Source organism: Scomber scombrus, chromosome 23 (genome assembly GCF_963691925.1).
Source record: "Scomber scombrus chromosome 23, fScoSco1.1, whole genome shotgun sequence".
Classification (NCBI taxonomy): domain Eukaryota; kingdom Metazoa; phylum Chordata; class Actinopteri; order Scombriformes; family Scombridae; genus Scomber; species Scomber scombrus.
The window spans coordinates 20784381-20812200 of record NC_084992.1 but is presented as its reverse complement, the minus strand read 5'-3'; the positions used below and the strand labels follow the sequence as shown (position 1 = coordinate 20812200).

The 27820-nt window shown below is 41.5% G+C and overlaps 1 protein-coding gene across 1 annotated transcript in view; it reads left to right on the top strand.

The window, feature by feature from the left end:
• The window catches only part of afap1 (actin filament associated protein 1), a 65683-nt gene extending 40207 nt beyond the window's left edge, over nucleotides 1–25476 (top strand). The window contains exons 4-17 of the mRNA XM_062444331.1: nucleotides 2286–2394; nucleotides 2557–2768; nucleotides 2949–3128; nucleotides 9674–9760; nucleotides 11074–11149; nucleotides 14374–14526; nucleotides 15074–15285; nucleotides 15748–15893; nucleotides 16480–16594; nucleotides 21014–21143; nucleotides 22552–22716; nucleotides 22947–23137; nucleotides 23278–23445; nucleotides 24395–25476. Of these exons, the coding sequence (XP_062300315.1) occupies nucleotides 2286–2394; nucleotides 2557–2768; nucleotides 2949–3128; nucleotides 9674–9760; nucleotides 11074–11149; nucleotides 14374–14526; nucleotides 15074–15285; nucleotides 15748–15893; nucleotides 16480–16594; nucleotides 21014–21143; nucleotides 22552–22716; nucleotides 22947–23137; nucleotides 23278–23445; nucleotides 24395–24421 (1971 nt within the window). The 3' untranslated portion in view covers nucleotides 24422–25476. The remainder of the gene's footprint in view (nucleotides 1–2285; nucleotides 2395–2556; nucleotides 2769–2948; nucleotides 3129–9673; nucleotides 9761–11073; nucleotides 11150–14373; nucleotides 14527–15073; nucleotides 15286–15747; nucleotides 15894–16479; nucleotides 16595–21013; nucleotides 21144–22551; nucleotides 22717–22946; nucleotides 23138–23277; nucleotides 23446–24394) is intronic.
• Nucleotides 25477–27820: the final 2344 nt, after the last annotated feature.

Genomic DNA, 27820 nt, shown 5'->3' with positions numbered 1-27820 from the left:
GCAATGGATGCTGACATCACCGCAGGGCTGACGCCTGATTGGGTCAGCTGTAACCAATGGCCCATAGCACATAGAATTTCATAGCAGTTGTGGAGTTTCTCCTCTTCAGAACTGAGTCGGCAGGGGAAAAATCGGCACCACCATCAGTAAATAAAATAAAAAAGAGAAATCAAAGGGGCTTTTCCATAAGAGGAAAAAGTCTGCCTGGATTGCAGCTTGGTCCTTGTGAAAAGCGCTTTCAGAGAGACTTAGAGTGTGGCCTTATAAGGTCTTTATGGCTTGTCAACATTTCATACACTTTGAGGTTGTCTGGTACTTGCTTGTGTGGGCTACTTATTAGAACGACGCTCCAGAAGAAACACTGCTTTTTAATGGACCATGTTATATTCCAATGTGCTCATGTAAGCAGGGGTTTATAAGCATCATTTCATTGTAATGTACTGTACTTCCTTAAAAAAAAATCTTTATTTTCACCAGTCTGGATGAACGTCCACTTGACATCAGTGACCCCACAAAAGCACAGGTGTAAATGATAAAATGAATAACAGCTGAATTCTATTTGGGGCTCATTGTCACACTGTCAGGACTGTACTGAGACACTTGAAATAAACAGTGTTATTAGTAACACCTGTGCTTTTCCTACCATGACAAGTCTAAATAGCTGTTGTGATAAAGACCTATTGACTCTCAAGCATTATATCCCAATTTATGGAGGCAGCACAATAGGAAAGTAAGCTAATAACTGACGCTAAGATGTATTATCAAAAAAAAATGCTTCACCCTGAGCAAACATTCATGCTTAGTTTTATGATTTCATGCTATAAATATTACAAAAATAAGTAAAAAAGAGAGGTAAGAGTATAATGTGAGATTAGCTTGAGTTTTAGCTAGGAGCATTTAATGCTAGCTAGCTACAGATAACATTTGCAGGCCTGTTAAACTAGCTGTTTTAAGGGGGGGGGGGGGGGGGGGGGAGTATATAATTCAGCATTCAAATGGTTGTTTGTGTGAATGAAGGTTACAATTCAGCTAAATATGACCTAACTCTACAGTAAGCAGTTCTCTACAGTGTGGAAATGCTAGAATCACAGTGACATATGCCAACTAGTGAGATATTATTTTCTATGTGCTTAGAGATTATCAGATTTGATGTTTATAACCACAGTTCTGTTAGTTTTAAGAGGTGAAACGTCAGAGGAACGGTGCTCAGCACCATCCAAGACGGATCACGTCAGGCTGTTCAGTTGATCCCTCGCTCTAACAACTGGATTTGCTGGATTGTGTGGTGCCAAAGGGAACACATCCAAACAAAAGGGGGTCTCATTTCTCTCCCTCTACCCTCCACACTCCACCCTCTCCCTCTTCGTCTCTTTCTGTTCCTCTCGTGAGCTCTGCAGTATAATACCATGAAATACCTTAAATCCATGAAAGGTCTAATTATTCACCACGCAATAACATATCAGCTTTCACCAGCTTTTTCAATTAGTCGGTTTTCTCGGCTTTGCTTCTTTATTCTGTGTATCGACTTGCTCTTACATTCGATTCTAGTCATTACTGAAAGACTTTAATATAGCTTTCTTAAACCAACACTGTTCTTGGCCACTCGCTGTTTTTTTCTGTCACACAGTACCTTGTAATTATTGTCTTTCCCTCCTCACAAGCATTCTTTCTCCAGTCTCCGGGATCTCTACTCTTTCTCTTTTTCAGATTCTGAGTTTAGTGAAATGTCTTGTGCACAGTGGTGGGCCCTGTTTTTCATTGACACTGGCCAATTATGAGTGCTGCACTGATAACATTATAAATGCCTCCTCTTGTATTGTCCCTGCTCTGATCAAGAAAATCTGAAGAGTCTCCTCTCCCACGCCACAGACCCACAAATTACAGCTAACTACTTCCTTGCTGATGGGGAGATAAATGACTATTACTGATTGTTGCCACCAGCACTAAAGACTCACAAGATAAAACTTTATCATTTTAGTTGATCTCATGTTGAACTCCATTTTTGTTTTCATTGTCAGTGTATTCATTGTGAGTTATATATGGGAGAAAGGTTGTCAGCTGAACTGTAAATGACACATGGAAAGGAGTTAAAGATTCAGTTGAAGTGAAAATGCTAAAAGCAGTGATGAATTCCTTCAAACGCAATAGGGCCTTCTCACTGTTAGTGCTCGGGCCCTAATAAGTTGATTCATAGTGACTTAAAGCAGTTTAAGTGTCATGAGGATTCGCTGAGGTGAGCACTCTAACTTTGCACTGACTAATAGAATCTTCTTTTTTCTCTGCAGCCTCCAAACAGCGGCCCTCCTCCTCTGCCCAGCTCCTCTCTACCAGAAGGTTACTATGAGGAAGCGGTTCCTTTAACTCCTGGAAAGGCTCCTGAATACATCACATCCAGTGAGTGACTGATTTATAATAGGCATCACTGATACAATACAGTCACACATAGAGACAGTAGTTTATGGACATGCTGCTGAAGAGAAACAGTGTAGAACCATGTCTTTTGTCTTGTTTTGCTCAGCTTACTTATCTTATTGTCTCATACCCCACACCTCTCAGACTATGACTCGGACGCCATGAGCAGCTCCTATGAGTCGTATGATGAGGAAGAGGAGGATGGTAAAGGTCAGAAGATGCGTCACCAGTGGCCCTCTGAGGAGGCGTCTATGGATCTGGTGAAGGACGCTCGGATCTGTGCATTCCTGCTGCGCAAGAAACGCTTTGGCCAATGGACCAAGCTTCTCTGTGTCATCAAGGATAACAAACTGCTGGTGAGGGCAATTCTGTGCATGTATAAACATACAAGTATATATGTGTGCAGCTTATAGCTAACAAAGACAATAAAGAAGTTCTCGCCCATTGGCGATTGAGGAAACATCATACCAGCAACATTTTACGTTCCTCCAGTTTAACATTCCACCTCTCTTTCTCTCTCTCTCTCTCTCTCTAAGTGTTACAAAACCTCCAAAGACCACAACCCCCAGATGGAGCTGACCCTGTCTGGTTGCAGCATCACTCACATCCCCAAAGATGGCAAGAAGAAGAAGCACGAACTGAAGATCGTCCACCAGGGAGCGGACGCCCTGGTGCTGGCAGTGCAGAGCAAAGAACAGGCGGAGGAGTGGCTCAAGGTGACGCTATGAACCCTATTAGTCAATGCAATGATGCAAGTAGACAGTCATTTGCCCAGATGACACAAATCGATGCAAATACATGTCCATACAAGTGGAATATGTTTCAGCGTGAGGGAACAATTTGCACCTATCACAGGGCTTCATGAATGTAATGGCAGGAGAGGGAAATAAGAGCAAGAACCCGAGTTTCTGGTGATCTTTAAGGTCAGTCAGAGGCTGGACAATACATTCTTGACTTTGGAAAAAGCAGTTCACAAAAGTCAAGGTCCACTTTCTCACTTGCTCTAGAGCTTTCAACCATATGACTTGTTCTTCATCAGCACATAAATGTCTGCTTGGCTCAACTTTTAAGCTGAGTTTGAACATCTACAGTTTAATGAAAACTGAACAGATTTAACCTGAGGATTTAGAATGTGTGTGTATAATTTACAGTTAATCTTTAACAACTATTAACCATATGGAATGATGTTAACATAACCTATTTGATTACTGGGTGTTTTACTCACCTTGAATCATTTCTACTCTTTTCTTACAAAGTGAGACTTCATCTTGGACACTTGCATTGACCATTTTTCTTAAAGCATAGCATTGCCAAAGATACGATTGCTAAACAGTGAAGAGGCCTAAAGCCTTGTTAGCTGTTCTAAAATTACTTAAACCACAGCATCATGTGGCTCATTGCATAAAGTAGAGAGCTGTCAAACACAGTAAAGTTAGCTGTATACCAGCGTCAGTGGAGCTTACCATAGATCATTGAAACGTAGTTCAGACTGGGGTGAAATTCTCAAGATATTGTGCGAGCTTGAAAGTTTAATTTCGGATGTTGTCGTCAGGAAGGTAAAATTAGATGCGGGTATTGAAGAATGAAGGAGTGTAGCTCTCTGGTTTTTGTTCTCTAGGATGAGCCTTTTCCTGATATTGTATGATTGGTGGTTTGTTATGAACAGGTGGTTCTGCTGGTTTCTCTCTGATGTGAAGATGTTTGGTTTGCAGTCCTCCTCTGATCCCTTTCCTCTGTCTCTCACACATTCTTTCCCTGCCTCTGTCACCCACCCCCCCTCTCTCTCTCCTTCTCCTCTGCTCTCTGATCTTTTTCTTCTGGACGCTCGACAAGTCTGCAAAACAAACCTACCCCGCCGACATCAAATAGGCTCCGGTGCTTTCTGCTTTTCAATCTCTCCGTCCGTTTGTTGTGAATGTGGTGCCAGCACCTCTGGGCTCTTTCTATTTCAATCACAGGAGGGAAGACAGGCCTCATCTGGTGTTTGGATTTAAAAAGAAACCCCTCACCCTACTTCTACTTCACTTTCCTAAGCATCTCCCGGAATCCCTTGTTTGTCCCTGACAATCTATTGTGCGCTATTTTTAAAGATCCCTTCTTGGCGTTTTGTGCAATGGTATTCCTGTAATCATTTGGGCCTGCTCGCCTCTGCCAACTGCATTCCCCTCCGCTGCAGTTTTACCAACAGGCTTTTGGACTCCGAGGCGCACTTTTTTATTCATTACTCGCCCGAAGGTCTTGTTAAAAAATGAAGTGTGGAGCAATTTTGCCCCGCAGACCATTGATGGAAACACCAGCCTTCTTATTTGCAGTGTTTGCTCTCTGTCTTTCTCCACTTAGTTTTTCATGTTTATGGCTGTCAGGAAACAAGGATCAAAACCGTTGGTGTTTTTCTTCTTGATTCGATTACTTGTTCCGAATGGTAATTAGCCGTTGTTTATTGATTGGCTGGGGCAGGTAACCTCGCCGGGGCCGAGGTATCTACAGGCGGTTGCAACCAGACCCGTGAAAATATACAAATCTCTGCACCACCCAAACTTTGGTAACAACTGTACTAATTGTTTCTTGGAGGAACTGGGTCTCAGTGCATATTTAGTCAGGTGCCTGGATATTGGAAACATATTGAACTGATAACACCACGGCAGTTAGTTTTTCACTCTCGCAATCACCCTGGAGCTTTTTGTTCGCTTAATCGATGCACATGTAGTTTGTCATGCTGCTGCAATCAGCAGTCATTGGATCCAGTTGGCTGAAGTTCTGCGCTCACACCCTCCTTTGCAAAACAAGTCTGGTTTGAGGTCCGTATGCTGTCATTAGCAGAGAAGTGACTGAAGTTTCTCCCGAGTCTCAGGGTGTGTTAGAGTGGCATCCAGCCAGAAAGATTAGCGTTTTTCTTTGTGTCTGTGTTTGGATCCAGTGTTGCTAGGACCACTGGGTATTAAGCACTCACTCATTTCATCATCATTCCCTTCAACTCTTTTAGTCCAGGTCTTCTGTCGTCTTCTACCCAGAGCCATTAAACTTCAACACGGTCAGAGATGAACTGGGACCAAAATTCGGGTCCTGGACTTTTGTTCAGACCAGCCCACACACAGGCCCAGCAGTCCATTAGGTGCAATGCCTTCATGTGTTATATAAAGGAGTGCTTTATAAATCAAATGTATGGTTGTCACTGATTATTATTATTATTTCTTACTGTAATCATCATCATTTTAATAATTATATTCTACGGCTACCACTCCCACTACTACTACTCATCATAATAATGCTACTAGGCTGCTTCCACTACTACTACTACTAGTACTACTACTGCTACTACTACTAGACTACTGAAATTACAAGAGGAACAAGGACAGTACAGTACCAGTGCCTTTGTGCCTACTACTAGGCTACAGGATGCATACAGGGGCAGCTGTGGCTCAGGAGGTAGTGCGGTCGTCCGCCAATCAGAAGATCGGCGGTTCAATTGCCGGCTCCTCCAGCACACATGTCGATGTGTCCTTGGGGAAGATACTTAACCCCAAATTGCTCGTGATGGCTGTGCCAACAGTGAATGAATGTATGTGAATGGTTTGCTTCCATCTGATGAGCAAGTTGGCTTTGATTGGTCATAGAAGACTAGAAATGTGCTATATGAGTACAGTCCATTGAACATTTACCAATTGTTGTGATGTACTGAGCAGCACTGTAAAGTAGTCTAATCGACAAACTGACTGTCAGTTTATGGAGACAGACTCCAGCTACAAAATGTTCAGTTCAGTTTGTTTTACATCTGCATGCATAATATTATTCTTACTGTGTCAGCTGGTTCGTGAGCAATGGCAGGCTCAGCAGCCTCCACCAGTGGCCAGTCTGTGACATCATACTTGGTACTTGTTGAGGTTGACACATCAAACAAATGACTTATTTTTAAAAAATATTTTTCTCTCTCTTGCCGACCACCCTTTTCACTGAACTTGTCTTGCCATGCCGCATAGTGTTGCAACTATTATTATGGTTTAAAAGCCACCCAAAAGTTGAACTCACACGGCATGCATACATACAACTAAATCGAGGTAGTATTTTGTATGTGTGACCACTAAGTTGAAATAAAGAATACTAGCCAATCACAGTTCAGGAGGGACTTACCCTGCCAGCTCCCTAGTACAAAGTCTATGTAATGTCCGATGTGTGAATACAGCAGAATTCAAAGACCTAGTGAGCTACAATTGCTCATTGCCATAAGTGGAACAAAATCCAGCACTAAGGGACACGGTACGAGCAATTTATCAAAGAACTGTTGAACAAGCAGAACATGAACTTCAATATAACGTATTTGACCTGCAGCAGTCAGCCCCCCCTCTCATCCACGGCCGTTATATCCACTGTGAAGCTAGCCCTAATGGAAAAAAGTGAGTGTGATGTCTTTTGGAATAAAAGCCTTTGTATTTCTAATGCAAAGCTTAAAAAATGCTGAATTACAACCACTGCATACTTTTTGTATCATGTCCTGCCTCCTGCACCCTTCGCCCAAACCGAAACAGTAGGTGAGACCATCTCCTGCTGTGTGCTACACGTGTGAAAGGGACATTTCGGAAAATTCCAGCCCTGATTCTTTGGACCCTGTCCAGAGTTCATATGTGGAGACCGCTCAGAAGATATACAGGGCTATGTTGAAGCCTAACAGGTCCACCGGGATTTTGCATTGTTTGCCCAATGGCCAGCACACAGGGATGGAAAGAAAAAGGAGTAGAGAAGAATGAGAAAGTGGTTGAAAGGAGAGAGGGAAGGAAGAGGATATAGTAAGGGAAGGAAAGGATTGAAAGATGGGATGACACAATAAGGAAGGCAAGGAGAGTACCTGACGATTTCCAAAGCCTGCTAGTTACAGTTAATGATTCTCCCAGACACTGTCAGCCAATGATGTGTTTATGGAACACGTATGTCCTTATTGTTACCTTACCTCATTGTACTATACCATCCTGGTGCTTTTTCATTAAAATTGTGTCTTTCTATCCATATTCACCCCTTTCCTTTTGCCTCTTTCTACAGTATGGACTGTTCTTCCTTTACCCGTTGACTAATGTAATATCTATCCCTTACTAACTTCTCTTCTCTTGTCTTTTTCTGCACTAAGTTTGGGGAACGTAAGTTGTGTATTTACAGTCATTCACAGCTTATTTGCTTAAGTGTGCAATCAAATGCTACCTTGACAGTCCAACCCTTACTGCAAGTTGCTGGCTGACACTGCATGTCTATCTTGTGCATGTCACCATCTTGTTAAGACATGAAGGACTTGGTATTGCTTGCTAGAAGTGTCTTTGATTAAAGCAGTGAAATCACTTATTCCTTTAATGGGATACCTTGGTAACCTTGTGGTTAAGGCTGCAACATCCCTGCATTGCATCCAGCCAACAACCTTTATTGTGCCATTCCCTGCCTCTGTCTCCCATCATTTCCCATCACCACTACTTTCAGCTGTATTATGAAGGCATACATTGCTCCAAAAAGAAAAAGAAAATCCAAATCCAGGGATGTCCGTTCATCTTCATCGAAAAGGCTAAAAATGCCACTTGAGTTAGATTATCCTTTGAAAATACTACATAATGCAGCTATCAAACTCTTCCAGCTTTCTACAGCACAAACCACATAAACATGCACCCAGAATTCATAAAAAAAGGAAAAACAAATAAAGATAAAATTATAAATTTAAATAAAAAGAAAATGCCTCAGCACTGCTTTCATGCATTAGTGGCGTACGTGAAGTAAGCCAAAGGCAACTTGTCAAAGCCACAGAACATTAAGCATGATTTTTGATCATTTTTATGGAAATGATCAGAAATCCCCCCAATAAAAAGCCCTACTATGTGCTGTCAGATAAGTGCAGCCTTGAATATTGGTTGATTATAAAGCTTTTTGATGTTTTACCAGATAAATAATATATCCCAAATGGGTTAAGGCATCAAATACTTATTTTAAACTAGGCAGATTTGCTGTCACTGGAATATATAAAGTTTTCACATTTTCACTACTCTTTGATATGGTTAAAAAGTTCAGTATGTGTAGGTTTCGAGCGAATTTCATGGCATAAAAATGTGAACTTTGCGGTTCTGGGAGGTACATATGTATAAAAACCACTTCAATGCCCGAAAGCATGCAGCAGCAGCAGTTGTCGATCACCAGTGTACTTATTTTATTGAAAGTGGTGTTTCCGCATCCAAAAGTACCGCACACCACTCGCACTACCTCCTCTAGCTTGATTTGTAGTACATCATCAGACGCTTCTAGTACCCCGGTCTGGCAACGCAGCTCTCCAGTGGAAGATAGACATGATGTTGCTGTCTGTCCCGCTCTTTGGCCTCTTGAGTCGCTCTCTGAGCCAAACCCATGGAGCCACAGCCTGTCATTTCCCCCGCGAAACCCAATTATGCTCCCTCCAAGCCAAAACCAATGAGCTGAGGAGCATTGCGCGGTCAGAGATGGTTCAGAATGCTTGTGGAGAAGACAAGGGGGAGTGTGTGTGTGTGTTTGTGTGTGTGTGTGTGCATGTGCGTTTTTGTGTGTCAGAGAGTGCATTAGCCGATTTGTGCACGCAGCAGGTCGTCTGAAATCTCATTTCCAACTGCCCACCGCTCATCTACGCACACCCCTGTCACCGCTGCATGCCTACGACTGCCAGATATGACGGTGGCTTGCCAGGTCTGAAGTCCAATGAGGTCACGGTAATGCACACTGGCGCCCCGTCCAGAGCCCTGCAGATCTCGTTCACCCCTACTGGACCTTATTGCATAAGGATTCCAAAGACGTAGTAAAAACTCTGTGGTGTCTAATGTGTGTAGCAGACACCTCCACCCCTCCACAGACTCCTGCCACACATGCATGCACGCTCTCTGCCTCCTGTAGTTACTGCACTGCATGTGCTGTATTGCCTTATGATCCCTTGGCTGCCATTCAGTAGCATGATGGGATATGAGATGAGGGAGTTCACTGTACATGTGGCCCACATTACCCAAAGCATGCTCTCTAGGCTGAAGGAATGAGCTGCTTAATTATGTGGCAATGGTGCGAGGAAATATTTAAGGATTTTTTAAATGAGGGATCCACCCATGTGTTATGATGATGGTGAGGACCTAGCATTCCACCAGCTGGGTTCGACACGGCAGCGTATAAACTGAACTCCCTCGGTAGTGATCAGGATGTGTGAGAGAGTGGACTTTCCACCTTTTTTTTTAATATAAGCGGCATTCTGGTTAGCTAATGCTATATTTTCTTACATTTCCAGGTGATGAGAGAGGTGTGTGTTAATGGGAGTGTAGACTTGGATGGAGCTGGATCTGGATCACCAGTGCACAAGCCCGAACTGGAAAAGGTAAACAAAACACACTCATACGCTGATTTCCCATAAATGACTTAGGTTTAATATAGGATTAAGTTCCAGGTTGGCAAATTATGTGGAATTATCTGGATTTGTCTATGTTGGTTTGGCTTGGCTATGTTCGCGATGGATTTGAATCTATCATCACCTCTCCTTTCTTTCTCAAAACATTCAGGTAGCCGATGTCTTGTTTTTTAGCCGGTGCTAACTATTGTTTTCATAAGTCCAAATGACAGAACATAGCAGGCAACAAAATATATTCTTTTTAATTCCATCAATTTGTTATGAAAGGCCAGAATTCAAGTCTTGGATGTTGCAAGGTGGTGTCTGTATTTGGCTACTTAATGTTTGTTAGCAAAAGAAACTCCATCAACTCCATCAATTTCAAGACTTAATAGAGGTGTTAGTTTTCCGTAGGGTTGGGACATCTTTTCTGTTTAGACATAGGATCTAATGAAAATACACATTGGAAAGTGGTCTACACCTGTTGATTCAATAACAGATCAGTAATCAGCATTTTATTTTGTATGTTGAAACATTGATCATTGCAGCTTTAGATGTAGCCTAACATACTAGTGTTGAAAGTGACATCATAGTAGATTCAATAAAGGATTTAAAAGGATTCAAAATTGATGCTAGATTGAGATTTGATAAAATACTATCAAATCTCAACCATACTCTGCTCCACTAGTGATGCATTGTTAATCCTTCTGAAGCAATAGAGGATTTTTAAAAAATCTCCCTCAGAACTTAACAACGGCTTAATTGGGCCTAAAAATTGATCGTGCTGTAATAGACAGACGTTTTCAAATATTCCTTCTTCCAAATAAAGACTTCTCTTCTTGGCAGAATCTAACACGAGCACACAGGGTAGTAAAAGCTGTTTGCCAAATAACTCTTATTCCATATGGCACATGAGGAAGATTGAGGGAGCTGGAGTTAACAGGGTGCGTTATTGGTTTGGAAAAGCAGGTAAAAAAGCAGTTAACACTGGAGCCATACTGTACTGCACGTGTGTTTCGTGCCTGTATGTAATGCATGTGAGTTTAGTGGTGGAAAATGAGCTACATCAGAGGCTCTTTAATGAAAAACCCAGCTTGGCGCAGCAAACACGAGCGCAGCCTAATTATTCATCCATAACATGTTGCAGATGCTCTTAAGGGTTTTTACAGTGTACTTAGACAGCTGTGTTTGTGCATTAATGCCTTTGTCGACTTGTCTTTTTCTCCGAAAAGTACAGTTTTGTTCACTTTGTACCTTCTTGTGCATCCATTTTTCTTCTTGTGTGTGGTCTTCCCTGCTGCCAGAAGTCATCATGCGACAGGCCGAGCTCCGACGGTGAGGTGACCCACGAGAATGGACACAGCGACTGCAAGGACCAAGGTGAGAGTCCACAGCAACGGCATGTAACATTTTCATGGAATTAAAAGTCTGCTAATAGAATTGATTATTTTTTATACAGTTCAGGAGAGTGTTGCAGGTGTTTTCTTGTGGTTTCTTGGGGGACAATCCCTCTGAAATGATGATTGATGGACAAAAAGAAGAAGGAGTAGATAGTTAGCATGAGCAACAAAACTGACCATGGATGTAGGAACAACATTTCAAAATTTACAGGGAAAACACAGATGCTAAATAGACAGTAATGGTCATACATTTATTTGAGTCAGGTTATTGTTTGACAGTCATAGTGTAGCTGACCACCTCTCATCTCTTCAATTTCCTGGTTTATCCTGAATTCCAGGAATTATGAGAAAACACCCCAACAGTTTGTTTTACCTAAACATTTGCCAAGGTACTGACCCCAATTTGGATTTTCTTAAAACTACAAGCAGCTACAAACAGTTACAAGTGGCCACATGTAGTGCAACATAGTGCATGCCCCACACAGTTGAGCCCTAGTGGACCAGCATAGACCAAGCCCAATGTGCAGGGTTTGTGTAGACAGCTCTTATAATCCCATTTGGCCCATAGCAGTGAGACCACAGTGAGAACCCACTTTATGTAAAGACCTATATCAAGGGTCCCACCATGAGTGCAAAGCCCACCCACACTTTGCTCTTTGGGTTACTGCGAAATAAAACAAAAAATGTGTATTAAGTGGACTTAGTTGGAATGTTTATGTCAGATTTGTGTTATGTTTCAACATCTTCACATGGTTCAACTGTGTAGCAGTGTTATAAAAGTGTGCAATAAAACACTATACAACACTGTTAATTAAATGAAATAAGAGGTAGGACATCATCACTATTTTTATCTTTGGAATCTCTGCAAGCTCTGAAAAGGTCAGACTCTAATAACAATGTATGAAGCATGAAGAATGAGCATTTTTCGATTCATTTATCAGGGTTTGAACATGGAGATTGGTCTTTCCCTGCCGGATTAGACGCCAAAACAAAGAGATACGGTCTAAAAGGTCTTCGATTGTTTACCGTTTGTTTGCGGAGCAGGCAGAATCCCTCGGGGGAGAGAAGTTCCATTACACTTGTCAAGCTCGGCTCAGTTATTTGGATCTGCAACTAAAATTTAACACTCTTATTTCTCTTCCCTCATTAAGATTGGTTAGGTTTTTCCAACATTATGTCTTAAACACATTTCCCACGAGCACTTTCATTTCAAATCTTCAATCCAGTTGTGCTTTTATGGAGTCGGCGCAGAGCTGTGATTCATTGACTCGGTTGTGTAAGTCGTGTTTATGTGTCAATGCTGTGAAACCGTGGAGGAAAATGTGGAAATAGGATCAGTAATGATCTCCCACATGAGCTTAATGCAGTCATATAAAATTGTTGATTACTTCTCCAGAGAGGTAGGTTTTAACCTGGTTGGCCTGTTGGTCTCTAGAGATGTATAGAAGCATCATTCAGGACGGAGCAGTCTTCATTCTCAGCCTCCCGGTACATGTACGCACCCTCTGAGGGCGAAGGAAATAAAAAGCTCCATTAGCTGAGCAGTCATCTGTGACACCCAAGTCATGTGACATTTTAAGTATTTATAGCTGATGGTTGTATACAGAGTAAATCATTATGATAACTGGTCAGAAACATATTGGTTGTTTGACATTTACTAACCCTAACCCTTAAAGGAGAATCTAATCTATCTAAGTCATAGGTATGTCACAATCTTTGGGTTACTAAAGAATGTTGCCTGCTACATTTGTTGTCATCCAGTAAACAAGTAAGCAATAGATTCATCAGTGAAATAAACGTAATACTCCATTGCGTTCTACGCTGTACTTCACCCATTCTCCTTGAACTTTCAGTCAGTCCTTCATTCAGCCCTGAAACCCTCTTTTCAGCTTAATCAGGCACATTCTTTCCATGGCTGGTAACAAAAAGAGCTGATTTACTGGAATCAAATTTACCTGATCAGAGTTTTCCTCCTCCTCTCCTCCTAAAGGGAAAAATATAATAATAATTCCTCCTTATTTAAATAGATTTGAATTGCTTTCACATCTGTGTGTCTGGTTTCCACCTCAGGCCCGCATTGTGTGTCATGTGTGTTTGTATACTTTTCATATGACAAGAGAGAAATCCCGCGAAAAGGGAGTGCAGACGGCTTCCTATTTAATTAAGGCGGTCGCCATGGTAGTTTGTCACATCATATCAGGGAGCGAAACGCAATGCGGAAAAAATGTTGAAACAGAAGCTTTCGAGTGCCAAAAAGAATTTAATAGAAAGAGTTTCTGTCGTTACTGTATCAGTTTGGACTACTATTCGTTCATTTTCAGCAGCTAGGTGCTGATGCGTGCAAGGCAAAGACACCATCTCTGATGATTTATACACACTATATTAGCATGTGTGCATGTGTGCGTCTAGAATCACTCCAGACACTCAGTGTTAGCGGTCTGGGCGGGATGACATCAGTGAAGGGGAATGCTCCCCTCAGTTCTTCTCCACTGTCTCTTTTTCGACTCGAGATCTGTCGGTTAGAATTCAAGCCCTGTTATATTTGACGTTGCGCTATCACGTCTTCAGACCCCGACCGCCTTTCTTCTCTCCTTTTCTTTCGTTTTCTCTTTTTCACACACACACATTTTGAAAACGCCGCAGACCACAGTATCTAAACACGAAAGCCAAGCAGGAGCTATTTTCTTCATGTAGCCTTGCAGTCAGGCAGACAGAGGGACTGAGACATAGCCTCTTAAGACCTGGCTTAGGTCCTCTTCCAGCAGAATGTGCACTGTCACTCCTCTTTCTCTCTCTCTCTCTCTCTCTCTCTCTCTCTCTCTCTCTCTCTCTCTCTCTCTCTCTCTCTCTAATTCACCAACAAAGAGCTTTTTTGAACCCACACGGGTCTGATTAAACCCAATGCAGCTGATTCTGAACTTATGGTTGTTTATAGTGGAGTCTAAGGTTGCTTGCTCTCTCTCTCTCTCTCTCCCTTTTCCTTCTCTTTTACCTCTTTATTTACAGTACTGCCAAATCACCCAAACATAATTGAATCAACATAAATGAACATGTATCATCTCTCTTAGTAATTCCCTTTGTCTAAATAATGAGCACATTAAGTCTGCAGGAGGCCATCGGAAAAAGGACATTAAACAGTATTTTACTCATTTCCCCTTTGTTTTAAGTCATGAATTAAACTCATAATCTCTGCCTCGTTGTCAGGAAAAGGAAAGAAGAATTCAAAGTCAGAGCAGAAGTCTGGGACGGTTGGGAAGGGCGCGGGGAAGAAGATCACTAAGATCATCGGGCTGGGAAAGAAGAAGCCGTCTACGGATGAGCAGACCTCGTCAGCAGAGGAAGACGCACCTACATGTGGTAAGAAGAAGACTGTTAAGTTATTATCCCGAAGAACTTTAATAGATCGTAAAGAATTATACAAAGTGGGATAACACTGAGCACTTTTCTCAAAAACATTCATTGAACTTAGTGCCGCTTCGGATCCTGATTCAGCACTGAAGATAACCAGTCCATCATCTCCACATGTCTATTTGTATTTGTTAATTTGTATGTAACCGAAATGAAAAACAGACCCAAAAAAGTCATTAAGCCCACTCCCACTGGTTGGTCTGCAAGTAATTAAAAATGTTTGGGAAGCGCTGGAATTGTGGCCTTAATGAGGCCCTGGTTGATGTGGAGACACCTGGTGAGAGCTGGTGGAAACTGCAAGTAGGTCTTAAAAGTTCAGGTCCCAGAGTTCTGTTCAGAATTGAAAATCAGGGCAGAATGAGATGGTTTGAGCAAACAGCCAAATCAATTGGGGGTTTACATGATGACATAATGACAGGTCATGTTGTTCTAACTAAGAAAAGTAAAGATGACAGTCAACACAGTTCTTAAAGACTTCATTGGCTTTGATTGACAGGCTACCTGAACGTTCTGTCCAATAACCGCTGGCGGGAGCGCTGGTGCCGTCTCAAAGACAACCAACTGCTCCTCCATAAGGACCGGGACGACCTGAAGAGCCACATCGCCTCGCTGCCCCTGCGAGGCTGCGAGGTCAGCCCCGGCCTCGACCACAAACACCCCTTCGCCTTCCGCCTGCTTCGCAACGGCCAGGAGGTCGCTGTACTGGAGGTTCGTTTTACATTCATCCCACATATGAAGAGATGAGATGAGATTCCCGTGCTTAACGTGGTACAACCATACAATGATTGTCACGTTTTCCTCCTTATTCCTGCTGTTCCTCTCATGTGGTAAAGCATCTCCTCCACCCAGCAGTGACTTGTGCGTGTGTTTTGATGTTGTTGGTGTATATCAACCTCCTCCATTTGCCTTTTTAAAAAAAATGTTTTTAATGTTGTCCTCACGCATCTGCACGATATTCTCTACTAGCCTTCTGGCTCTTTTCCTTGTTCAACCATATCATTACCAAGTCTTTGATGGGTAGTAACACGCAAGAAGTGGCCATTCCCTACAACAAACCAAATGTTGAAAAAATTATATCAATGTAAAAAGTGAAGCTCTAAGCTCTTAGTGTCAGGCTATTTTAGGTTCTTTAATATCATGCAAACTGTTACTGTCTTTTTCCTCTTCCAGGCCTCCTCCTCTGAGGCGATGGGTCGCTGGTTGGGAGTTTTGTTGGCAGAGACCGGCTCCACCACTGATCCCGCCACCTTGCACTACGACTACATTGACGTCGAGACCACTGCCAACGTCATCCAGCTGGCCAAGCAGTCCTTCTGGTGAGAGACACGCAATCAAAGTGAAAGAATTGCCATTTACTTCTAATTGAGCCGTCGCTTTTCTCCCTACTTTTCCCTGCTTTTGTTCAGTAATTCAGTATTTTCTAGCTTAGTTTTATTATTTTTATCCATGAAAAACACTTTTTAAAGGGAATGTTGTAAAAAAAAAAAAAAAAAAGAAACAACGTAATATTACAATGACATAGCAATATGTTGTAAAGTTCATAATTTCACTGGATATATGTACTGTATGTAAATGTATATTTCTGTAGCTTCGGCTGTTTGTCATACAAAGAAAGAAAGACGGAAGAAAAAAAACAGGAAGTGTCTATGCTTCCCATCATCTTTTTAAAAGCAAAATACTTCCAAATTGCAGATGTTGCCTTTATTTTGTTAGCTTTTTTTTTTTACCAACTTTTTTTATCTGTTGCGGTAGTTGTGTGATAAGCAAATCATTTAAGCACAGCATGCATGTGTAGCTGGTAACCAAAGTGCAGTTAAATGAGGACTATACAGTTAATTTAGTTAATTTAGTACTTTATTAAAGATACATGCATTTTTACATAAATTTTGATCTCCTCACCAGTTTCACCAGTAAGCGCGCTGTCTCTCCTAACCCGTACCTGGACAATCCAGTCAACGGCTACGCCTGCCCCACAGGGATGGCTCTGCACTACGATGACGTGCCTATTAATGGAACAGTAAGCACACCTGCTCATTAGTGATACACGCACATCATTCAGTTCTTGGCTGTACTACATATTGATTGTTTCCTTCTTTGATTTAGCTGCTCTTCACTTTCCTGTATTACAATAAAGGCACCACGTGTAGACAACAGAACAAAATAATTATAAACAAGTGAGAACACAGCAAATTATTATTATCCTACATATTGGTTTGGTATTTTAAGGTAAGTTAAGGCAGTCAACCAAGGACAATTCAAAGTGCTTTACAGAGAAAAATATTGTTGCAACAACCATTAAAGTTATTAAGCATAAAACTCAGTTTTCCTTAAAGCCATTGCTTTCCATTACAAGTAGATGTTAGCTGATGCTAGTTGTTTTTGTTGTTGTTTTTTTAAAAGTAGAAATATTAATGAACAGTTTTAATTAAACTGAATGTTAAAATGCTACATGTAGCACCTTTAATAAATGTCATGTCATAGAACTTACTATAACTATACTGTACCATACTATACTATACTATAGCCTACTATACTATACTAACAATATATTTCAACATCTCTTCCCTCCTGTTCTCCTTTTTCTATCTTTCTTTGCTGTTATGGATTATGTTTCTTGTCTTCTCTTCTCTTCTCTTCTGTTCTCTTCTCTTCTCTTCTCTTCTCTTCTCTTCTCTTCTCTTCTCTTCTCTTCTCTTCTCTTCTCTTCTCTTCTCTTTTATTCTCTTCTCTTCTCTTCTCTTCTCTTCTCTTCACTTCTCTTCTCTTCTCTTCTCTTCTCTTCTCTTCTCTTCTCTTCTCTTCTCTTCTCTTCTCTTCTCTTCTCTTCTCTTCTCTTCTCTTCTCTTCTCTTCTGCTTGCTTGCATGCATGCTTGCCTGCTTTAACCCAAGGACCCGGAGGTGCAGTACTCCTCTCCTAGCACCAGGGGGCGCCAGCTGAAAGAGGATGCGCACTATGAGAATGATGACCTATATGAGAACATGCCCTCGCCCAAGCTGGCTACTCGCTATCCTCAAAAGCCTTCCTCTTCTTCTACTTCTTCTTCCTCCACCTCGAGAAGTCACTACAAAACCCCTGTTTCTAAAGTCTCTTCTAAGTTCCTCACAGCTGATACTAAAACTAAAGCCACTGCTCAGGTGACTAACAGTCTGGTCATTTGACCTAACCTTTTTCCTCTTTCACTCTTCTATAATTCACCATCATAATTAACCTTTTCTTTTTGATATGTTAAAGGATACTTCCTGGTGGTCAGACTTTGCATCACTTTCTCTTTGTGTGTGTCTACTTCAGTTAGGGATTTATATGGTGACCCACGGAAAAACTAGACTTCATATGTCTTAAAAAGTTCAAATATTTAACTGTGTGACTGTTGAAAACCCAAACAATTGTTAACTGTACAAATAAGTCCACCTGCTTTGATTGTAACAGAGGCTTATTTTGACTTGAAATAGGACCAGAAATGTCTCACACATAACTATTTCTCATTGTTGTAGGCTTTAGGGTTTATTGCCCCTGAGTAAACTGTCAGAAAGCAAAGTTTTTATAGGATAACTGGGATGAGAAGTTGTCACATGCTATGATTTATCTGATTAGAAGTCATTCATCTCCACGAACTGTTGGGGATATTTGGCTTTTGCAATTGATTAATGTTTCACTAAATTGCTGGTCAATAACTTTGTCTGCTGTTTGGTGCCCGTCAGGCCGCATGCAGTCAGTTTATCAGAGCTTGTTTGCCCAAAAACAGCTGTCTGCAGCTGTAGCTTACAGGGCCAGGAAACCGAAACAATGAGCTGAAAGAGGCTGAAAAAGCTTGGTAGAGCTGAGGAGAAATGTGATCATTCTCTATAGATTTTTCACTATGAGTCACACCCTTAACGCTACACATTGTTGATATGAGAAACATTGATTATTGCAGGGTCGAAGCTAAACACCTCTGCTAACACATTTCCTGTTAGGTGAAACTGTGGAGTGTATGTATTTGTGTATTCAAAACTCTGATTATAGCGCATAGCTGTCATGAAATGGGACATTCCCTGATTTGCATTCTCTGAGAACGAGCAAAGTGAGAGATGCTTGGTTAAGGGGAAAGAGGGAATTCTGTTTATTATCCCTGAAGAAGTATTCTTTCACTCACTAGATAAGGTGTTGATATTGGCCACCCACAAGTCCACCTCTCTTTCCCATCAGCCTGTGAGGCCTGCCTCTCCCTCTGGTGTAGTTCTAAGTAATTTGATTATTACCACGACTGGCCCCAAATCATTCCCGTGTCCAGTCTTTGGAAACGCTCAGTATGTACTTCAGGTCCAATTAAAGTTTTTATAGGACTGATACCAATAACTGATTTAATATCAGTAACATCCACTACAGAATGATCACGTTCAGGGCTCAAGTAGTTTTATACAATGTTTCTGCATAAGTTCCTGTAAAAGCCAGATTTCAGTTTCCTTGTGTTTTATGTGTATTATATGCACAGTACGAGTAGAACATGTGTATTGAATGTGTATGCATATATATATGCGTGTGTGTGTGTGTGTGTGTGTATTTGTGCTTGTGTGGTTGTCCCACATATTGTACGTCCTTCCTCCCCTTTACAATGAGCATCAGCTGTGTGTGTAATTTATATTTTTACAGCCCTTGCTCTAAGTGCCACCCTGCCTCAACGGCCACATAAGTCACCGCATGGTGTTGCATGGAGCTCCGCCTCCTCCCCGCCAACTCTTTGATGTGTGTGCTGCGTGTGGCATGGCCAAGGGGTGTTAACATTGCCTCCACAACCACAAAGTACCGCTCCACTGTAGAAGAAGTAGATTTTCATCCAGAGAGGTGTACAACAGATGACAGCCCACATTGCTGGCCTCAAGCTATCCAAAGTCAAAGTCAAAGCTATCAAATTCAAACCATATCATATAGTGCTTCCATATCTCTGTTTCTTTGATACATTTATGACTTTCAGACCAAGGAATTTGTAAAATATGAGTGTTGGCCTTGACAGCAAGCAAAATCTCCTGCCATTACTCTGATCACAAATACTGTAGATCTTGTTAAGGGCAACAGAGACCACTTAACTGGGACCTGTACTGCTTTCTGACAGTTTACCCAGATTATTTTAATCATATGATTTATTATCAGTCCCTGAGTGTTTTTTGTGCCTAAGCAATACATAAAAAGTAATTCAGACAATGAGGTAAAAAACATTCCTAACTTCACCACCCCACATTATTGTAAGCAACATGTCCTGATAGTGTTGAAATGGTATTCTTAAATGGTAAAATTATAAAAACAAACACAAATAAATCTCCCATACAAAAACAATTGGTTAAAGCTGCTGTTATTAGTGAAACAGATGTTAGAATATCTTACGCTTTCAGCACTGTGACATATTTCCCAGGGAAAAATAATGAATATGTAGTCAAATTTCTAGATGGATTTAATTCAAATCCTTCAAATTGGATTGGACCACTAAAATGTAGGCACGAATACAATGTGATACGAAGCTGTAGAGAAAAACACACACCTTCAGTCACTACTTGTTACTCGGAAGTAGTTTGTTGTTGTTTTTTATAACTGAACCAAACGTACCCCTCCACTGACGATATTGCCATGCTAGCTACAATAACCCACACAAAAAGGTCAATTTTTATTTGTTTTAAAGTGTATTTGACACATATTTGGTATACCACAAGAGGTAACTAAACAATTAAGACATGAATGTGTGATTAGAAGTTGTAAATAGAACATAAGTAGAACGTAATAGCATCAAATGGGAAACAGACAAAGTGAAGTGAAAATACTGCAATGGAGCATCAAGCAGCTATCTCCTTTATGGGTGTAAAGAACAAAGACTTACATTTTAAATTATGACTCCAAATGATTGTTAATGTTGCTCCATTTCTATTGGATGTGTATATGGAAGTGTTTTTGTTAGTTATAACACCTTTAAAATATTGTGTTGTGTGTAGCATGTTCTGCTGCCCCCAAGTGGCCAAAAATATGAAATGCAATTTAAGATTTAATTTTCTACATTTCTATTTGTAATTTATGCTATTAGTCTAAGTTTATGGAATGTTTATCACATGCGTTCCACCTTTTTCAAATATATTTTCATGTTTTGACCCAATTCTACTATAAATCAATCAATCAAACTGCACCTTTTTTCTATTATGTTTAGAGGTGACTAAGATTATAATGTTTTCAATCCAGGGCCATAGGCTAAAGCTGTGGAACAAGCAGATTTCTTGCCATATTAAATGTCATCAGCCTTTATTAGAAATGTGCAATTGGGTTTTATTGTAGAGTTTAAATTTCATATGTTCGTTTTTTGGTGCAATGTTTGGGACAACCGGTACATGTATGTAAATTATGTAAAGTATTAACCTTCACAAGACATTTTGAAGAGATTTGAAAAGTCTATCTCTTCCTTATTCTCCTCCAATCAGCTGAAGGGAAAGAAGGGAACTGCGACCAATGGGGTGGCGTCAAAACAGAAGGCAGAGCCAAAGAATCAGCACAAGAAGAATGGAGTTAATGGGACGAATGGGACAGCATCTCTGAAACGGAACAACTCCAGTAAGTAGTGACATAAACTACTTTTGTGAAAATAGTCACTTTTGATAGTTGTCCACCCTTCCCGTTCAGTTCCTGGTGCTGTAAGTGAACAGCAGACAGTGTGTCTGGCTCCCCAGTCCCAGCCTCACCACCACTGATTGCTTTCTAGCAAAACTCCGCTCCACAGCAATTTGGAAAATGCAGGATGTCCAAATTACAGTTGGTTTAAATGGGGGGGGGGTAAATAACTCCTAAAGCCTATCCTACCCTCAAGAAGATCCATGTGACGCACTGAGCCAGACTTGAACCTTCTGCCAACATTGGGGTAACGTTCAATCAGACACGATAAGCAGAAGCGGGGCCAGATCATTGGAAGAGGTTGAACTGTGGTCATGTTAATCCTTGTGGTCCAGAATAGTATTTTTTTTTGCCTAATGTGTGAACGAGGAGGGTTATGACCGCTTGTGTAGCTTGTCATTTCTCCAAACGTCAGAATGGAAATTAAATATGTGTCATGTTGGATTAAGAGTACGCCACACGATTCTCATATTTCCAGTGTCAAATATTTGTACTTCATTTGAAAATGTCAGAGGCGGTTTGATTGAGTGATTCGTCATGAGCAAAGTTCACATGCGTGAACGATGACACACACATTGTTGGATGGTTACCCTCAGTGTATTTTCCAGTAAGAGGAGGCATAGTCCTGATGTAATTAATGACTGCTTAAGGTTGTGGCTGTGAGTTCAGTGGGTTTCTGGGCAGTTCATGTCTAACCAATACTTACCAGTGTCCCGATAATCAAGGCTACGCTCTCTTTTTCTTTTTTCCCCCCCTTATGTGTTGGTTTAGGGTCTCGTTGTCCTGGAAAATCATACTGTCAGATTTTTTGAGGAATGCAGCACCATACGAAGGGTCTAAGGGGTCTTTTGGCCTTGAGTCCAGAGCTCAGATTATTGAAGTGGGGCTTCAAAAGCATTTTATTGAACAATTTATTTCAACTTTTAAGAATTTTAACAACTAAAATGTTAAGGATTTTAGGTTTTTTTCCATAACTTTGAAGTTTGCCAACAGTATTATGGATCAAGTCTTGAATAGAGAGGAAGTTGTTATAGATTTCGTCATTCAGTAAAACATTTACAGTTAAATTTGTTCAGAAGGTTTTGTGTTGGAGGAAGCAGACATTAGCTGTTTGAAGCTACTGCTCTTAGCCATGTCTTCTAGAATGAAAAGAGTCTTAATTCACCCAAATTCAATTCAGAGCAGATTACCTTGGTTATGTTATGGTCTACTGAATGGGATAACCTAATTTAACAGGTTCACAGGCTATAAAGCTGTACACTTGCAGCAAATGGAAACAGGTACCAGTTACATCATTTATGGACACCAGCCTCTTGAATTCAGTTTCTTCACACCTGTTGTTGTTTTGCAGATGCGGATCAGGTTAAGTACGGTAAGAACCGCGTGGAGGCTGACGCCAAGAGGTTGCAAACCAAAGAGGAAGAGCTGATGAAGAAGAAGCAGGAGATCAGGAACCATCTGACCCATCTGAAGAAGGAGAGGAGAGACCTGCGTACTGCTGTGGAGAATTCCACTGGTAATAAAGATAGACCACTGTTGAGAAGGTGTTTGTTGACAAATGACGAAGCCAAAATGGTGCTTTATTGTGTTTTAAGATTCAATCTAAAATAGTTTTTAATTTAAAGGATTCGGAAATGTATGAGGGGGATGGAGTTTCAGACGTCATATTAACATTGGGCTTAGTGTTTAGTGCTGGACGAAATGTAAAAAAAAAGGACAGATATCCTGTCTCTTTTACTCCATTAGGCAAACGTTCGCATGCCTCCCTGTCAGAGCGACTGAAGAAGGTGGAGGATGACTGCAGGCAAAGGGAGGAAGAAAGGGTGAACCTGGAGCTGGAAATGACAGAAGTGAAAGAGAGTCTGAAGAAGGCCCTGAGCGGAGGAGTCACCCTTGGCCTCACTATCGAACCGAAAACTGCTTCCTCTTGCCTCCAGGTCAGAACACTTACCTCTAATATACTGTCTTTTACTTGCCTGTGGTGCTTCATAACTCCCCCAGCAGTTTACTTTAAATTGCAAACAACTGCCTGCATGCCACCATTAGCTGTCTAATTTTTCCCTGTGTGTGTGTGTAGTCACCGGCGATGATGCGTCGGACCCAGGAGTCTTCTCCCTTCTCCAGCTGTGACACCAGTGACACTGAGTCCTGCTCCCTGCCAGTGAACAGTGCCTCACTGCTTCGCCGGCAGCAGGGCGGCCAGAAGCCCTCACCAGTCCGGGGACATGTCCTCAGGAAGGCCAAGGTCAGAGCTCACAATGTAAACTGGGACTAGAATGATGTATAATAGATTGCAATATACTGGGAATGTTTTTGCAGTCTAGTTTGGGAAAGACCCCTTCCTGTTTCCAGGTTTCAACATGAGTATCCTCATGCATTAAGTTCATAAAGACATTTTCTCACACTGTCTTATCACCTGACATCAGTGTTGGACCTCACTAATGCTCTTGTGGCTGAATGGGAGCAAATCCCTGCAGCCAGCTTCCAACATCTTGTGGAAAGGAAAACTTTTTATTTTATTTTTGCAGCTCTGGATCATAGTTCTGTCACTTATGATAACATCATACTCACCAAAATAATTGGTCATTTTTACTACAATTTGTATGACTAGTATCTGTAGTGCTGGAAACTGTGTTTGGATCAGCAAATAGGGAAAGAGGAACATGCCACTAGTGACATCAATGGCATGCAAAGTTGTGTGTCAGGTTGGAGAGAGGAGGAGCAGTGTGTTAGACACAACAGACTAGAAGTGAGCCAATTATCTTTTTCACTTTTAGATCAAAATACTGTAAGTTTGTGTTTTAAACATTCAATTCACTACAAACTCCCCTTTAAATCATTCAAATCCTGCTGCACATATTCACTGAGGCACATTCTATTTAGACTTTTGTAATCATTCTGACAGACTTGAGGCTAGAACAGACAAGTGCTGAAAATGGATGTAATTTGTTCTGCACATCTTCTATTAATCCTCTACTATTATGTTTATGTATTGTACAACATTATGTGCATATTTGGTTGAATTTGAGCCGTTTTTCCTCCACAATGTTTTCCTGCCACAGCGTGGCTGCAGTTTCCGTGGTAACTCACACTCTGTGAAGCACATTGTGCTTCTACCTGGAATGAAATGTACTATGTAAATAATGTGGAACATGCAAACTAAATGTGTCTATTTTTGTTTGTCTGTTTTGTAGGAATGGGAGCAGAAGAATGGCACATAAACCGCTCAACCCCTCACATCAGTCTCATGTTATCTCCTTCTTTTTTTTAATTGTGTATATATTTATTTAAAACTGTTCATACAGTCTAAGAGCATGTTGAGGAGGACACAAGCATAGCATTCACATGAACCAAAACAAGTTGCCTGTTTTAGTATACTGTTAGTACCACAACGTACAGACATAGCAACCTTTTTAAACTTTTATACTATCCAGCATGCTTAGAACACAAAGTTGTGCAACTTGTGTTGTCTGCTCTACTTTTTCTTCAAGCAACCTTCAGTCTTTTTGTTTCCTTTTACTCAAAATCTGATTCAGTTTGGGTTCAGAAAGGTCAAAACCAAGTATTTATTTGTAAATGTTTAAAGGAAATACTAGCTTCCCTTTGTTTATTTATGTTGATATATTTAAAGTTTTTATGTAGAATTTGTGGCGCTACACACCATCATATTTTCTACATCATGACTGGTTCTCATTCATGGGTGTCAGCATCAGCAGACCAAGTGCATTATTAAGGTCACAGTAACACACACACACAAGCTGATAATAATTCAGCTCCTCTCAAAAAGCTATTTATTTGAAGAAGCAGGATTATTCTCAGCATCATCCAAAGAACTCTAAAAAAAAAAAAAAACATCATGAATTCATTATGTATGTCTCTGATGTGGGAGTATTTGAAGGTATGTTGGTGGGTAATGGTTCATTTTTCCTGTTTCCTTGTGCATGTATCCATGCTGAATGAATACAAATACTGTATTTGTATTCAAGAGTACCTCCAGACACTGACCCCTGGTAGCTGTGTCAAGACAGCAGCTGACAGTTGGTAGGCCTCTTCATCCTGGTTTAGTGTCCACTAGGTCTGAAACCTGAGCCCCTCGTGTTCATCAGGTCCTTTTTTAGTTGTGCCCATTACCTGAACTGTCAGTTTTTAAGATGGAAATCCATATTATTCTCACTTTTTCTTTTGTGATCTCTAGCCATACAGATCATTTACTTCTCCACACCAGTACAATTGAATTGAATTGAATTTTGGTAATGGCACCAACAGAATTGAATAATCTAAAACCCCCAAAATAATATGTCTTGCAAGAAATGTATTTACAGTACAAAAAAGTACAATTTTTGCAGTAAAAAATTGTTCCAAACCAAAAGTACCTGCATGGCTACCACCTGTACCTAGGGTCACAGGTAAAATAAGATTAGTCTGATTCCACTATCACTAGCCACATACAGTATGTGACAGGGTACAACAACTAATTCAATGTTAAAACAAAGCATATTAAGCTAGCAAATAAAATGAATTACTTGATGGCTCATCTGCCCCTTAATAAAACCTCCTCATTAATACATAGATATGGTAACTTCCCCGTTACCATTTGTACACGCCAGTATTCAAAGTTACTCAGCGCAGCTTCAACTGTGCTCTTTCAGAGTACTGTATCTTTCTAATAGAGTAATTGAGCTTCTTTAAATAGCCCCTTAGTGTGATGATGGATGGTTGTCATTAGGTTGCAGCACTTGGAAAGCAGGGCTGGCTGGGCTCGGGCGGGGCCGGCCTTAGATTTGGAGCTAGTTGTTGGAAAACTCAGAAACCTCAGACGATGTGGCTGATGTTAGTCCCTCATCTAAGAACCATGGTCCAGCTCTTCTAATCACGCCACTGGTCTACTGTAACCCTGTGATCTTACTCTGTGTGTGTGTGTGTGCGCTCTCATACGTCTCCAAGGCACATTCCAAACCCATCAATAATACACTGACTGAAATAGAGGCACTTGCTGTAAGCTCACATTGCTGTGTTTTGTGTTGAATCAGAGACTGTGACTTTGATTTTCAGCTACATACACACACTAACACACACACGCGCTCATCAGTGTCATATATTTAATGGTGCTTTTTTAATAAAAGCTTTATGCTCCACTGCCTACGCTTTGCTGCCATGTTGATACTGCTAACTCTACAAGGTGCTTCGTCTGGACTGTTAACAGAACAGAAGCGTTAGAATGCACTACTGCTAGAGTTCGGTAATCAAGACATACAGCAGATGGACGCCAGCCGCTTCTCTGTCTTGTAAATATTTTCTATCCCCTTCTTGCTTTCAGATTGATACCCCACATGTCTGCAAGCTAGAGTGTAGCCAGCATGTTAGCATGAAGACAAGGAGTAAAGGATTCATATCTACACGTATTTAGTTCATGTCGTTTCCCTGTCAGCTTGGGGTGGCTTAAAAACTGAGCAAGATGTCTGATGTCAGTAAATGTGAACCTGCTGTACATAGCTTGGCTTTGTGGGTGGGGGTGGGTGTGGGAGGTTTTGGGGGAGAGGGGGGGGGGGACAGACTCATGCATCAGTGTTTGTTTTTGCACCTTATACATGTTCTACTCCGTTTTATATCTTAGACAGTCTCCACCTTGGTGACAGAAATGCTTGTACATAAATTAATAAAAATCCTGACCAACCCTTCTGGTGACTTGTGAATTATTGGTGGGGTTGTTATTATAAATAAAGAACAACATGTATATTTTTCGGAGTATTTTAAGGAGGTCTCCAGGTTAAAAGCTGTGGTTCAAGTTCAGAACAATCTCAACTTGAGGTTGTCCTTAAAGTGCTCATAAAAATGCAAATTTGAATATTCACTTTTCAATGGCAACTGGGTAAACTCCATTTACTGATCAATGTCCATCCATCCATCCATCTTCTACCGCTTATCCGGGGTCGGGTCGCGGGGGCAGCAGCCTAAGCAGGGAAACCCAGACTTCCCTTTCCCCAGCCACTTCGTCCAGCTCTTCCCGGGGGATCCCGAGGCGTTCCCAGGCCAGCCGAGAGACATAGTCTCTCCAGCGTGTCCTGGGTCTTCCCTGGGGTCTCCTACCGGTGGGACGTGCCCTGAACACCTCACCCGGGAGGCGTCCGGGAGGCATCCTAACTAGATGCCCGAGCCACCTCATCTGGCTCTTCTCAACGCGGAGGAGCAGCGGGTCTACTCCGAGCTCCTCCCGGATGACTGAGCTTCTCACCCTATCTCTAAGGGAGAGCCCAGCTACCCTACGGAGGAAGCTCATTTCGGCCGCTTGTACCCGCGATCTCATTCTTTCGGTCACTACCCAAAGCTCATGACCATAGGTGAGGATAGGAACGAAGATCGACTGGTAAATCGAGAGCTTCGCCTTTTGGCTCAGCTCCCTCTTCACCATGACGGACCTGTGCAGAGTCCGCATTACTGCAGACGCTGCACCGATACGCCTGTCGATCTCCCGCTCCATCCTTCCCTCACTCGTGAACAAGATCCCGAGGTACTTGAACTCCTCCACTTGGGGCAGGATCTCATCCCCGACCCGGAGGGTGCACTCCACCCTTTTCCGGCTGAGGACCATGGACTCGGATTTGGAGGTGCTGATTCTCATC